The sequence below is a fragment of the Ipomoea nil genome, unplaced genomic scaffold (genome assembly GCF_001879475.1).
Source record: "Ipomoea nil cultivar Tokyo-kokei standard unplaced genomic scaffold, Asagao_1.1 scaffold0222, whole genome shotgun sequence".
Classification (NCBI taxonomy): Eukaryota; Viridiplantae; Streptophyta; class Magnoliopsida; order Solanales; family Convolvulaceae; genus Ipomoea; species Ipomoea nil.
This window is the reverse complement of record NW_017616650.1, coordinates 116,667-132,635: the sequence shown is the minus strand read 5'-3', so window position 1 is coordinate 132,635 and position 15,969 is coordinate 116,667. Positions and strand designations below refer to the sequence as shown.

General features: G+C 37.0%; 1 protein-coding gene and 1 pseudogene across 1 annotated transcript; one reads left to right on the top strand and one right to left on the bottom strand.

The window, feature by feature from the left end:
• LOC109192962 overlaps nt 1-15,969 on the bottom strand; it is an 83,042-nt pseudogene that overhangs the window by 35,094 nt on the left and 31,979 nt on the right.
• Nucleotides 7,408-9,565, top strand: LOC109192954 (aldehyde oxidase GLOX1-like). Its single transcript, XM_019343677.1, has 3 exons — nt 7,408-7,810; nt 7,895-8,052; nt 8,126-9,565. The coding sequence occupies exons 1-3, from the start codon at nt 7,496-7,498 to the stop codon at nt 9,282-9,284; spliced, it is 1,632 nt and encodes a 543-aa protein (XP_019199222.1). The 5' UTR covers nt 7,408-7,495; the 3' UTR covers nt 9,285-9,565.

The following is a 15,969-nucleotide window of genomic DNA, read 5'->3' as shown; positions in this document are numbered from 1 at the left end:
CCATCGGACCCTCCGGTTTCCACATCGATCTAAGGCGTTGGAGTAGATACGCATAACCAATTCTTCTGCCAAGTAGTTGAATGATGAGGGATCGCCGCCAGGGGCGTCTGATCCACTCCTTCTCTTCCGCGGATATCACCACTACTGGGCAGTCGACGTCTGTATCGTCGTCGGCCTTGTCGTCCTCTGGTGCTACAGTAAATGTCGTCGCCGGTGCCCTGGTTCTCTGCGCCCAAGGACCTGTCGCAGTGGGCGTGAAGGTCGAGGGCGGAGTTTCCCAAGACTCTGTTTCTTGAAGGTTAGGGGTCGCTTGTCCCGGCGGGGGTAGCTCCACGCGTGGTGAACTCGAAGCAGCTAGCGATGGTGATGAGAAGTCGAGAACGAAAGCGTCACGTTTGGTTTTTTTGGTGCTGCGGCAAGGGGGATCTTGGTCCTCCGGCGGTCGGTGGGTAGTTGACGACGAATGGAGAGCGGAGAGAGGGTCCATCTCTAGAGAGAGAAAAAACTAGCATTATTACATGAAATTAAAGCTTCAATACATGATATTAGTTTTGTTGATAAAGTAAAAAAAAAATGGTTATACCACAATAATACTAGGACCAAAAGTGGATGTTTTAATAAAAAAGGACTTAAAACCGATTGTCAAGCCATCTATAAATCTATGACAAAAAATAGAATTAACTCTAGTTTTAACTGCAAAAAAGCTCCGCACTTCTCGCATGCACTCCGTTCACGATCTCTGACGGAAATCGTCTCCGATCGTGCTCTCCGAACGTGGATCTCTCTCCTAGTCGTGCCTAGGGGAGTTTCTCCCTAGTGTATCTAGGGCTCTGTTTAAATGGCGTTGTGGGTTAGACATCTGCATGATAAACGATCGATCAGCGATAGCTACGTTGTGCGATCTGTGATTTATTTTATCCTTTGGTTGTGTTTTGTGTACTGTGATTCGGGCATGATGGATGCGCGATCGACCCCATCTATTGGTTTGATCGAAGATAAGTGGGCGGATCTCTCTCTGGCTGATGAAGAGACTGGTGGTCTGCCAGCGCCGGACACCCAGGTTGTTGATGCGGGTACATCACAATGGGAATTGGTCGGACGCTTCCTCACCGATCGGCCAATCAAATTTGAGCATATGCAGCAAGTATTGGCGTCTGTTTGGAGGCCAGTTATGGGCATGCATGTCGACCTTCTGGATGAAAATCTGTTTCTCTTTCACTTTCCACATCCGAAAGACATGCGCCATGTTCTCGACGACGGTCCGTGGTCGTACGAGAATAATTTGTTGGTTTGCGCGCAGATCAAGCCGGGGATGAGGTCGGAGGAAGTGGAGCTGAACACTATCCCCTTCTGGGTCCAGGTTCACGGGTTACCGGCGATCTACGCTTCGCAGGAGTTTGTCGCAAAGATCGGGGATCATGTGGGCAAGTTTGTGGCGTTGGATCCCAACAATTTTGGAGGCACATGGCGAAGCTTCATTAGGATTCGTGTCTTGCTGGACGTGAATCTCCCGCTTAAACGAAGGATGAAACTGATTCGCAGGGATGGAACGATCCAATGGATCACGTTCAGGTATGAAAGATTGACTCTGTTTTGCTTCTGTTGTGGAATTTTGGGACATACAGAGAAGTTCTGTAAGAAGGTTTACGAGGAGGGAATAGAGCCGGAGGCTTTTCCGTTTGGTGCATGGTTGAAGGCAGGGTCGCGTCGGCAGGTCAAGCCGGTGGGCGCACGGTGGCTATTACCGTCGAGAACCAAGGCGGCGGTTGTGCCAACTAGGGGTATCTCACCATCTGTGGCTCTGGCAGTGGTGGATGAGGGGAGTGGTTTGCAGGGGGAGTTAAAGAGGCGGAGGGAGGGGGAAGCGGAGGTCGGGGAGGAGATGGGGAGGGATGTGGTGATGGAGGAGCATGCAAGAACATTCACAATGGCGGGACTGGAGACTCAGTCCTGCCCGTCTCAATGAGTGTTTTAAGCTGGAACTGCCGGGGTTTGGGTGGCACCCGGACAGTTCGCAAGCTTATGGGCATGGTAGCCCATACGCGACCCAGTTTTATTTTTTTGATTGAAACTTTAATTTGTCGGTTACAAGTAAGATTGAGAGTCTGAGAGTACAGTTGGGTTTTGAGGGGATGTTGAGCGTTGATCGGGTGGGTAGAGGTGGGGGATTGGCGTTGCTATGGCGGGATTCTGACATGACGAATCTGTTGAGTCTCTCCGAACACCACATTGATGTGGAGGTGACTTTACCGGATAAACCAATGTGGAGGCTCACGTGCTTTTACGGAAATTCAGATCAGTCAAAATGGCATGAGAATTGGGATTTGTTGCGGCAGTTGCGGGATCAATCAGATCTTCCTTGGATAGTCATTGGCGATTTTAATGACATCTTATGCCAATCTGAGAAGCGCGGTCCACATTTGCAGTCAGAAGCCTTGATCGATGGTTTTAGTTCAGCGCTAAACGAATGTTCTTTGGTTGACTTGGGGATGTTGGGCTCACGTTTCACATGGGAACGCGGGCGGGGGACTAGCAGCTGGGTCGAAGAGAGGTTAGACAGAGCAGTTGCATCAATCGAGTGGATGGATTTGTATGATGGGGTGGAAGTTCATAATCTCCTCACGTTCGAGTCGGATCACAATGCCATCTTTTTGGATCTTGATCCTCGACCGATAGGGCAATCTGCAAAGGCCTTCAGATTCGAGTCAGCATGGCTTTTGGAGGAGGGGTGTGGTAAGGTAGTCGATATGGCGTGGAGGCAGTCCGTTGGTTCTGATTTCCAGCAACGTCTAACATTGTGCGCGCATCAGTTGAGTCGCTGGGGAGGGGAGTACAGACGTAAGTTCGGCAGGCGCATCACTATGCTTCGTCGAAAATTAGAACTGCTCCGTGAGAGTAGGGTCCAAGCCGATGTTCACTATTATTTGGAGGCTGAACAAGAACTAAATTCACTCATGGATCAGGAAGAGCTTTTTTGGAAACAGCGTTCCAAACAGCTGTGGCTTAAACATGGGGACTCCAATACCAAGTACTTCCACAGAATGGCCTCCTTCAGGAAACGGCGGAATACGTTGTCAAGATTGAAGGATGAACATGGAGTGTGGCAGGAAGGCACAAATTTGAATACCGAGGTGCTCAGGTATTACAATTTCATTTTTCAATCTGAGTCTACTGAGACCCATTTGTTAGATCGAGTTCATCCACGAATCTCCGAGGAGATGAACGTGACCTTGCAGCAGCCTTTCACGGTGGCCAATGTTAAGGCTGCTCTTTTTTCCATGGCCCCAGAGAAAGCCCCGGGACCAGATGGAATGACGCCTGCTTTCTTCAGCATTTCTGGCTAGTGTTAGGCCACGATCTCTCCATGTTCGTTTTAAAGTGTATTGATGCAGGCTCTTTCCCTGCGGGGCTAAATGAGTCTAACATCGTTTTAATCCCGAAGAAGAAAGTTCCATAAAAGGTAACCGATCTTAGGCCAATTGCACTGTGCAATGTGGCTTATAAAGTCATTGCGAAAGTTTTGGCAAACAGACTTAAAGGAGTGTTGGACACAGTGGTATCCCAGTCTTAGAGCGCCTTTGTTCCTAACAGATTACTTACGGATAATATCATTATTGCCGGGGAGGTGGGACATTTTCTACGGCGAAAGATGAAGGGAGTGATGGGTTGGGCGGCCTTGAAGCTTGATATGGCCAAAGCGTACGATCGGATGGAATGGAACTATTTGAAAGGGATGCTGAATGCACTCGGTTTTAATCAGAAGTGGACTGAATTGCTGCTGTATTGTGTCACCACGGTCAGGTATACTATTCAAATTAATGGGGATGGGGTGGGATCAATGTGTCCGACCCGAGGCATTCGCCAAGGGGACCCGCTATCTCCGTATCTATTCATCATCTGTGCCGAGGGCCTGTCTGTGCTGTTGCAACAGGCCGAGGGATGTGGTGACATCCATGGGGTTCAAATTGCGCGGGGGGCTCCAGCCGTGACACATTTATTTTTCGCGGACGATAGTCTGCTGTTTTTCAGGGCTACAAGTGGTGAAGCTCAATCAGTCAAGACGTGCCTCCATAATTACTGTGCAGCATCAGGGCAGCTTGTTAATTACGACAAATCCAGCATAATGTTTAGCGCAAATACTGGGAATGAGGTGCGAACTATGGTTTCTGATTGTCTGGGGGTCCGGAAGACGGTGGACTTCGGGCGCTATTTAGGACTTCCGTCAGTCCTTGGGCGCAATAAATCTGCGACTTTTCGTTATATAGAGGAGAAGGTCCGGGAACGTCTAGGTTCCTGGCAACACAGATTTCTATCTAAAGCAGGTAAAGAAGTTATGCTCAAGAGTGTGGCGTAGGCTCTCCCTATTTTTACTATGTCTATTTTCTTAATCCCAGGCCATCTGTGTGATAAAATTGAGAAGCTGTTCAATCGGTTCTGGTGGGGTGGAGGAGCGACGAATGGTAAAGGGGTGCATTGGATGAGTTGGGCACGATTAAGTGCGCCAAAATGTCGGGGTGGACTGGGATTTCGGCGTTTGCACGAATTCAATATTGCTTTGCTTGCTAAACAAGGTTGGCGCTTGTTGACTACTCCGAATTCGCTGGTTAGCCGGCTTATGAAAGCAAAATACTATCCTAAGTGCGAGTTCCTCGATGCTAGTATAGGGAAAAATCCGAGTTATTTGTGGCGGAGTATTATGGCAGGCCAAACTGTGTTGCATGGTGGATTAGCATGCTGTATTGGCGACGGCAAGACCACAAAAATCTGGGGTCTACCTTGGTTAGCCGACTCGTCGCACACCACTCTTAATACGCCACCTCCGGACACTCTACGAGAGGCTAAGGTTAGCGGCCTCATGAACACGCAGGGACAATGGGATGTGGACATTATCACTGATCTATTTGAGGAAGCCGATGTGCTTAAGATTCTGGCTACACCTATTTCTCCCCATTTGCCGGATTCCTGGCGGTGGTTGGGGGACATTCATGGGGCGTATTCCGTCAAGCATGGATACAGGAATCTGACTTCCGTAGGTGCATTGCCAATACCTGGGGATTTTGCTGCTTGGGGAAAATTATGGAGCTTACCGGTTCCGTCGAAGGTGCGTAATCTGCTTTGGCGATGCGCCCGCGACATTTTGCCGGTCCGTGAAAATTTAAAGACTAAAGGTGTTTGGATTGGGGGAGGTTGCCCTTTATGCGGTCATTGCTCGGAAACAGCTGAACACCTGTTGGGCGATTGCTGGATCGCGAAACGTGTGTGGGGCAAGGACGACGTGATGCAAGGGGCGGACATCCAAACTTTCCTGGAAAACAAGCTAGCCAATGCTTGCCGTGAAACTGTGGTACATATGGCTGCAGTGATATGAGAAACGACCAAGTTTGGAGAAACAAGCAATGGGATATAACGATGATGCAAAATCACGTTACCCGGCTGCTGGCGACTTGGAAGGAAGCTTACAAACCGGCAACAGGCGGAGTACAGCTTGAGGATAGATAGGTTAGCTGGGAACCACCACCACGGTAGTGGATTAAATGCAATGTTGACGCAGCGATTATGTCCGACTACGTGGGATACAGGGCGGTTCTTCAAGATCACGGAGGACGTTTCGCGGCAGCAAAAAATGGCCGGCTGGTTTGCAGTTGAGAGCCTCTGATGGCGGAAGCATGTGCGGTGAAGGAAGCTCTCACTTGGTTACGTGATGTTGGGTACGACCGCTTAATTGTTGAGACCGACTGTTTACTTTTTTGTAATGCGTTTAATTCTTGTAATTTGGATTTTCCGTATGTTGATTTTATTGTGAAGCAATGCGTTATGATTGCTAACGACATTGGGAACGTTATGGTTCGCCATGTCAAGAGATCAGCGAATCATGTAGCCCATGCTCTTGCACGAGCGACTGATTCTTCGACTGACTCGACTGTGTGGTCGATTGTACCTCCAGTTTGTATCTCCGGTTTATTGGATGAGTAATGAATATGGTTTCCTGGTTTTTCAAAAAAACTCTAGTTTTAACTTAATTGGATTAACTAATATTAGTAACTAAATTTCATAAACTATTTTTTTTAAAAAAAATCCTAGTAAGAGAGATACTTGCATCATAAATTTCTTTGGGTTCATTTAGAAAGCCGCAGAAAAATGACTTCTGGCGGCAGAAAAATGACTTCTGGAAAATAAGTTATTTTAATTTTCAGAAAACATGCATTTTCCTTTCTAATGTTTGATTGCATTATGTAAAATTGTTTTTTTTTTTCCGTGTCTATGAATTAATTAACTTAACATTTTAATAAAATAAAATAAAATAACATTTATAATAATAAGGCTTTGAAAAAAGAGATATGTTTTTTTTTAATCAAAATATCAAGTCAAAAATGTTGCTTTAACCATAACACTAATGTTTAGCATTTTGGATTAAAAACATAATGTAATTTTTTAGCAATTTTTGACATGATAAAATGGCTAAAGTGATCAAATTTATGTTAAACTTTTTATTAAAATACCTTTAAAAAAAAATAAAAATAAAAATAAAAAAAAAAAGAAAAAAAGGAGGAGGAGGAGAAGAGAAGGAGAATGAGAGGATGAGGAAAGAAGATTTATATATGATATTAGTTTTAAGAGTTAATTCTATTTTTGTCTTAAATTTATAGGTGACGGTCCATTTTTAGTTTCTTTTTTTATTTGTTAGAACATGCACATTTAGTCCTAGTATTATTGTTGCATGACCAATTTTTTTTTTTTTTTGAGATAAATTAAAAAGACTTAATTCATTAAATCATAAGCAAGCTAAGACAATCAACAAGAAAATGAGGTGGAATGTCAAACCATTCCCCTCAACCTAACTCAGAAACGGCTTCCCGAGCACCAATGTGGGTAGCACGATTCGCAGATCGCTTAACACAGGAGAAATTAACACCATGAACACTGGATGACAATTCCTTTACATCAACAATAACTAAACCAAAAGCAGAAATATAAGAGTCTGAATTTAAAGCAAAATAAACTAATTGAAAGTCCGTTAATATATGATAGAGATACTTACATCATAAATTTCTTTGGGTTCATTTAGAAAGCGATAGAAAAATGGCTTCTGACGCCAGAAAAATAACTTCTGAAAAATAAGTTATTTTAATTTCCAGAAAAACATGCATTTTCCTTTCTAATGTTTGATTGCATTATGTAAAATTGTCCATGAATTAATTAACTTAACATTTTCATAAAATAAAAAGAAGAGGGGAGGGGAGGGGAGAGCTGAGAAAATAAAATTTGATGGGCATGAGGCAAGAGCTAGGTAGTTTGTTTGTATATAATAATAGTGGATATCCATAATTGTAGGCATTTGAATCTGAGTAGCGCAATAATGCAAGTATATATATGTGAAGAGGTAGGCAGGACGAAGAACATCGAACATCGAACATCGAACATCGAACATCGAGAAATAAATAAAAAGAATTAGTCCATTGGAGAAGCTAGATAAATAAAAGATCGAGTTTCTCCAATGGCGTCAATAACAGTAGCTTATTATTATGTTCTTGTATTGTTTGTTTGCAGCGCCTATGGGAAACCAGATTTGGAGATGAATCCTTCAGCCTCGAGCTGGCAAACTGTAACTGAAAACGTGGGTGTTTCCGCCATGCACATGCAGTTGATGACAAACAACAGGGTTGTCTGGTATGACGCCATTAATCTTGGTCGCTCCGCACTGATGCAGAATCCTAAGTGGTGCAGAAAAGATGATAAGGGCCGTGAAGACTGCTGGGCTCATGGCGTTACCTATGATCTCGACACCGCTAAAGTTGTCAAGACACTCAAGGTATATATATAATACTGGCCTGGCCTGGGTACAATTTATTTCATTAATTAATTAATTATATTGTTTTTATGCATATATGTTTAGTTGAGCCTGAATACATGGTGCTCGTCGGGAGGGCTGTCGAGCACCGGAAAATTGATAAGCACCGGAGGCTACGACAAAGGTTTTCGAGGAATTAGAATCCTGGAACCCTGTGATTTATGCGATTTCAAGGAAGATGTTGGACTTTCTGCAAACAGATGGTAAGCATTATTATTTTCAAATTCTGATCTTATAATAATTAATTTAATTTACTACGTTGAACTGAACTGGCAGGTATGCTTCTCAACAAGTCTTGGAAAATGGTGATTTTATCGTGGTGGGAGGAAGAAAATCTCACAACTATGAAATTGTCCCACCAGATCAGCTTAAATTCCCGAACAAACAATTTCCGCTTCGGCTGCTCGAGGAAACCACCGACGGCTTTCTGGAGAATAATTTGTATCCATTTGTGTACCTCCTCCCCGACGGCAATGTCTTCCTCTTCGCCAACGATCGCTCCATTATTTTCAACCCTAGAACCGGAAAGACGATTCGGGAGCTTCCTAAGCTGCCAGGGGGGTCCCGGAACTACCCGGCCTCGGGGCAATCCGCGCTTCTTCCTCTCAAACTCACCAAAGCGAATGATTTTGTGAAGGCGGAGGTTTTGGTTTGCGGCGGCAATACACACGAAGCCTTCAAGGTCACGGAGCATCCGCCGAGGCAATTTCCGCCGGCGTTAAAGGATTGCGGCAGGATTGTTGCGAATCAGGAAGGGGCCAAGTGGGAAATTGAGGAGATGCCGTCGGGGAGGGTTATGGGAGATATGTTGATTCTCCCCGATGGGAATGTCCTCATAATTAATGGCGCGAAAACCGGGACCTCTGGTTGGGACGCGGCGGAGGAACCAAATTTCACTCCGGTGCTTTACAGCCCGGATAAACCGAAAGGGGAAAGGTTTACTGAGTTGACACCAACAAAAATTGCCAGAATGTACCATTCCACTTCTGCGGTTTTGCCCGACGCTAAGATCTTAGTAGCGGGAAGTAACACCCACGATTCCTACGATATGAAAGCCAAATACCCAACCGACATGCGCGTCGAGAAATTCTCGCCGCCGTACTTAGCCCCCGCACTGCAAAAGTTCCGGCCGCAGATCGTGGAGAAGCTTTCCCAAACGGAATTGGTTTATGGAAAGAATTTCAATATCCATTTCAAGCTAGATGATGCGGCGGACATGTCTAGTATTAAGGTTACCATGTATCCGCCGCCTTTCACCACTCACGGGTACTCTGAGGGCCAAAGGATGCTGATTTTGGGACTCACCTCTGTGGCCAAGGATACCATCTCCGCCGTGGCGCCGTCCTCTGGCAAGCTTGCACCACCAGGCTATTACTTGATCTTTGTTGTGCACCGTGGCGTACCCAGCAAGGGATTGTGGGTGCATATTAAATAGAACAGAATAGAAGATACGGACTTGCTTGTTCAGTGTTGACAGTATTTGGGTGCAATTAGCCCTACATGCTGATTGAGTCATTGAATTATCGTGATTTGTATCTTTTTATAGTGCAGACGAACTACATACGGTGTGAGGGGTCCCTTAGAGTGGGGAATCCAACCTATAGAATAGAAGACGATGGGCATTGAATTTTTTTATTTTTGTAATCTTGTACAGAGTACCATATAATAATATATACAGTACAACATTTTCTATAAGAACTTATGAGCTCAGTTCTTAAATTCTAAATTAAAGAAATTGAAGAGTGGGAGGATGGTAGAGGTTTGCAGGTTTGAAACATCTCAAAATTATATGTACAATTGTTTAATTTTGTTTCTTATGAAATGGTAATTGTGATTTCTATCCTCATGACATTAAATTTCATTAAATACAATGACATTTAATTTCATTCTTCAATTATGGATGTATTTTTTTAAAAAAAATAAACATAAAACAAATATAGTGACTTATTTTATTTAAAAAAGATTGAAATGTCTTTGTATTTATCGATATTTTAATAATTTTGTTGGAGGAGGACCAAAAATGGTCATGCAACAATAATACTATGACTAAATGTACATGTACTAATAAAAAAAAAAAAGACTAAAAATAGATTGGCACCTATAAATCTAAGACAAAAATAGAATTAACTCTTAAAACTAATATCATATATAAATCTTCTTCCCTCTTCCCCTCATTCTCCTTCTCTTCTCCTCCTCCTTTGTACGTACTCCTCTCCTCCTCCTTCTTCTCCTTTTTTTTTTTTTTAAAAAAAAAAAAAGTATTTTAATAAAAAGTTTAACATAAATTTGATAGCCATTTTATCATGTCAAATTTGTTAAAAAATTACATTATGTTTTTAATCCAAAATGCTAAACATTAGTGTTACGCTTAAAACAACATTTTTGACTTGATATTTTGATTAGAAAAAAAAAAAAAAACAATATCTCGTTTTTCAAAGCCAAATTATTATAAATGTTACTAAATTACTAAACAAAAAAGAAATAATTAACTTAAAGAGTTAAGACTATCACAAATGTAATTTTCTCAGCTCTCCCCTCTTCTTTTTATTTATTTATTTTTTTAAATGTTAAATTAATTAATTCATGGACACGAAAAAAAGAAGATAGTTTTTCATAATGCAATCAAACATAGGAAAATGCATATTTTCTTGAAATTAAAGTGACTCATTTTTCTGCGGCTTTCTAAATGAACCCAAAGAAATTTATGATGCAAGTATCTCTATTACTGGGATTTTTTTTAAAAAAAATTGTTTATGAAATTTAGTTACTAATATTAGTTAATCCAATTAACTTAAAACTAGAGTTAATTCCATTTTTTGTTCTAGATTTGATCACTTTAGTCATTTTATTATGTCAAAAATTGCAATGGGTACCAATTTTCATTATGTTTTTAATTCAAAATGCTAAACATTAGTGTTACGCTTAAAGCAACATTTTTTACTTGATATTTCGATTAAAAAAAAAAAAAAAAAAACCAGATCTGTTTTTCAAAACCTTATTATTATAAATGTTACTAAATTACTAAATAAAAAAGAAATAATTAACTTAAGACTATCACAAATAGGGGCTGATACCTAAATGTCAGAATGAATTTTGTCAAACCAGATCTGTTTTTCAAAACCTTATTATCATTATTATTATCATTATTATTATTATTATCATTATTATTATATTATTATTATTACTACTACTAGTATTTTCACCTGTGCGATGCACGGAATGAAATTGTTGTAATATATTAAGAATATTTAAATCGATATATAATTATTTAATAGTTAATTTCACCAGAGATCGCTTATCTTTCCTGACAATTCCAAATTTAATCCAAGACTATAGTTATTAATTATTACGATTTATTCTATGTTATAATTCTTACGTTAATATTCTTACTATTATTATTAACACTTAATTAATTTTAGATATTATTATTACCAATTATATTATTATTATGGCACAATAATAATGGCCGTGAGGCACAATAATAATATAACCATAATTAAATATTCTTCTATTGTATTCCGTGAGTCACAATAAGAATTGTATTACAATATTTTATAATATTAGAATATAACTAGTATTTTCACCCATGCGATGCACGGAATGGAATTGTAGTAATATATTAAGAATATTTAAATCGATATATAGTTATTTAAGAGTTAATTTCACCCAAGGTCGCTTATTTTTCCTGACAATTCCAAATTTAATCCTAGACTATAAATCTATAATTATTAATTATTACGATTTATTCTATGTTATAATTCTTACGTTAATATTCTTACTATTATTATTAACACTTAATTACTTTTAGATATTATTATTACCACTTATATTATTATTATTATATTATTATTATTATTAGTATCTTTTCAAGTACTGTTAGTACATAATGGTCGTGAGTCACAATAATAATATAACCATAATTAAATATTGTAGTATTGTATTCTGTGAGTCACAATAATAATATAGCAATAATTAAATATTCTTCAATTCTATATTCTTCTACGATTTCTATTACCATAATTAATTATTCCATAATTTACCATAATTAAATAATTTGACCAATTATAAATAAAGATTATTAAATAATGCACGAGACAATTTTTTAATTAAAAAATTTAAAAATTCATTAATAAAACATACGCTTCTCATAGTTTTTCATAGAAACTATTTAATAAAGTATTTTTTTTTAGAAATTGGTGGGCCAAACTGCCTACGGCAGTTTGCGGTGGATAGATCTTGAAAAAATACGCGATTTCAAAAAAACATTTGTCCAAAACGGACAACCGAGTCAAAAGTTATGTCTTACCGAACTTTTGAAACTTCAACTTAAAAAAAAAAATAAAAAATAATAATTAAACGCCGGTTCAGCCAGCGAGGCGGCCGTGGAGAAGGCCGATTCCGACCTTCCTCGCCGCGGCCAACGGCTAGATTAGAATATGAATAGTATTACACAATTTTATAATATTAGAATAGAATTATAACCCAGAATTATTGATGTTAAAATTTCAGGATTTTGTTTTAATATATAGTATAGATTGTATTACACTATTTTATAACATTAGAATAGAATTTTAATGCAGAATTATTGTACGAATGGGAAAGTAGAAATCAATATATTTTATTAGGAAGAGAGATTTTTTAGGAATTGGGCGGGAAGTTAAAATTTCAGGATTTTATTTTTATATATAGTATAGATTTTATTACACTATTTAATAATATTAGAATAGAATTTTAATGCAGAATTATTGTACGAATGGGAAAGTAGAAATCAATATATTTTATTAGGAAAAGAGATTTTTTAGGAATTGGGCGGGAAGTTAAAATTTCAGGATTTTGTTTTTATATATAGTATAGATTGTATTACACTATTTTATAATATTAGAATAGAATTTTAATGCAGAATTATTGTACGAATGGGAAAGTAGAAATCAATATATTTTATTAGGAAGAGAGATTTTTTAGGAATTGGGCGGGAAGTTAAAATTTCAGGATTTTATTTTTATATATAGTATAGATTTTATTACACTATTTAATAATATTAGAATAGAATTTTAATGCAGAATTATTGTACGAATGGGAAAGTAGAAATCAATATATTTTATTAGGAAAAGAGATTTTTTAGGAATTGGGCGGGAAGTTAAAATTTCAGGATTTTGTTTTTATATATAGTATAGATTGTATTACACTATTTTATAATATTAGAATAGAATTTTAATGCAGAATTATTGTACGAATGGGAAAGTAGAAATCAATATATTTTATTAGGAAGAGAGATTTTTTAGGAATTGGGCGGGAAGTTAAAATTTCAGGATTTTATTTTTATATATAGTATAGATATAGATATAGATTAGATATGCAAAGAGAATTGTATTACACTATTTTATAATTTTAGAATAGATTTTTTACCCAGAATTATTGTACGAATGGGAAAGTAGAAATATATATATTTTATTGGGAAGAGAGATTTTTTAGGAATCGGGCAGAAAGTTAAAAGTTCAGGATTTTGTTTTTATATATAGTACTAGTTTTTTACGCGCATTGCGCGATTGGGATAATGCCCAATGCTTTTTTTTAAATAAGTACTTTAAAGTATATTAAGACAGGATTATATTGAAATTGTTCATGCATAGATAATTGAAGGTGGAATTTGCGTATTTAAATAGGTAATTCTTCTCCCAAAGGTGGAGTCCCCAACCCCAAGGGCCCCCCACACTCCGACCCGACAGAGCATTGTGGGAAGTTGTAAATCATGGTTACTCAATGGTTCAGCAGACAGGGCCAAATGCTGATACGCACAAGGAATCTGCCCACTTTGGTCATAATTCCCGCACTGCCGCCGCCGAGGTTCAAACCTTCGTCTCTTCTCCCAAATACTACCCACTAAACCATTGAGCTAAGCCCGTGCGGGTTAAATAGGTAATTCTAAGTTTACAAATGCAAGATAATATAGTCAAGATTGATTATACTTGTCAATAAAATAATTGTATAGGTATCGTTGAAACCAAATACGGGACATAAGGGAGAACAAATAAAAGTTAGGACATAAAATATTAAATATATACTAATATTGTTTGAGGAGATTTCGACATTAGGATTTGTGGTTAAGTTCTATTAAGACTTTAATATTAGAATTAGATTAATGGTGTAGTTATAATTATATATTAGACTTTAATATTAGAATTAGACTAACGATGAATTAACGGAAAAGTTAAATAGATAATCATATAATTAAGGATAAATTAGAAAATCTTAAAAGAAAAAATTAAAACTTGAACAATATGAACCATTCATTTGATTTAATAATTTGGAGGTCATTTTTTCTACCCAATGTTAATAATTAAATAAATTCGCTGGTCAAATCCGCTAGTATAATCCGCTAACGTTAACCGCTAACTGCTGATTGTCAAACAAGAACATTGCGAGGTAGTTCTCACTTCAATTTGTTGTGTGATTTGAATACTCTCGTTGTCACAAAATCTCTCAAGAAGTTAATATGGTTGACTTTATTAATTATATTTTTTTAATTTTTTCATGGTATTAATAAAATACTTGGTAAGTAAATATATATAGCATTATTTTGTATTATAACTTTGATATTTAATTAGAAAAATAGTGCACAAAAAAAGATAATAGATAATGTAGTGAATATAATCAATTGATGAATTTGAATGTAAAAATTTTTACATTTGAGAAAAATAAAGACAATATAACTAATGAAAATATTTCTTTTAATTAATTTATTGATAATTAATAAATTTTTTTTTCACTGAATAAAGACATTATAAGGATAATGTAGCGAATATAATCAATTAATAAATTTGTATATAAAGAAATTTTATATTGAAGAAAAATAAAGACAATATAACTAATAAAATTATTTCTCTTATTTAATTGATTGATAATGAATATATTTTTTTTTTTGAATAAAGGCATTGTGGACACATAATTCTAAATTATAGAAATGCATATGTATTATTTTTTGTTGTAACTACTAAATTATTATTTATATAATTTAAGAAGAGTAAAATAGAGTACTAATTATGCCAACTTTGATTGGGATAAGGTTCGAACCAAAGACCTTTTTTTATTGAAATCAATGAGTAAGTTAACGGTGAACTAACGGCAATTCTTAAAATTTTAACGGAATTAGTAACGGTGTGTAGGTATTTTAGGAAATTTTAGTGTAAAATTTAAATCTGATCAATCTTTTAATTAATCTGAGCCATTCATTTGATTAAAATCTGTGACCGCCATTTTTTCTACCCATTATAGGCCTAACTCTCTTGGGCTCTTATTAGTATAGTAGATAGTAGATAGATTAGATATGCAAAGAGAATTGTGTTACACTATTTTATAATTTTAGAATAGATTTTTTGCCTAGAATTATTGTACGAATGAGAAAGTAGAAATAAATATATTTTATTGGGAAGATGGATTTTTTAGGAATTGGGCGGGAAGTTAAAAGTTCAGGATATTGTTTTTATATATAGTATAGATATAGATTAGATATGCAAAGAGAATTGTATTACACTATTTTATAATTTTAGAATAGAATTTTTACCCAGAATTATTGTACAATTGGGAAAGTAGAAATCAATATATTTCACTGGGAAGAGAGATTTTTTAGAAATTGGGCGGGAAGTTAAAATTTCAGGATTTTGTTTTTATATATAGTATAGATTTTAACGCAGAATTATTATACGAATGGGAAAGTAGAAATCATTTTTAAGGAATTGGGCGGATAGTTAAAATTATTGGATTTTGTTTATATATATAGTATAGATTACAATAAGAATTGTATTACACTATTTTATAATATTAGAATAGAATTTTAACGCAGAGTTATTGTACGAATGGGAAAGAAGAAATCAATATATTTTAGTAAAAATAGAGATTTTTAAGGAATTGGGCTGAAAGTTAAAATTTTAGGATTTTGTTTTTATATATAGCATAGATTACAATAAGAATTGTATTACACTGTTATATAATATTAGAATAGAATTTTAAAGTAGAATTATTGTACGAATGGGAAAGTAGAAATTAATATATTTTATAAGGTATAGAGATTTGTTAAGAATTGGGCGGGAAGTTAAAATTTTAAAATTTTGTTTTTATATATA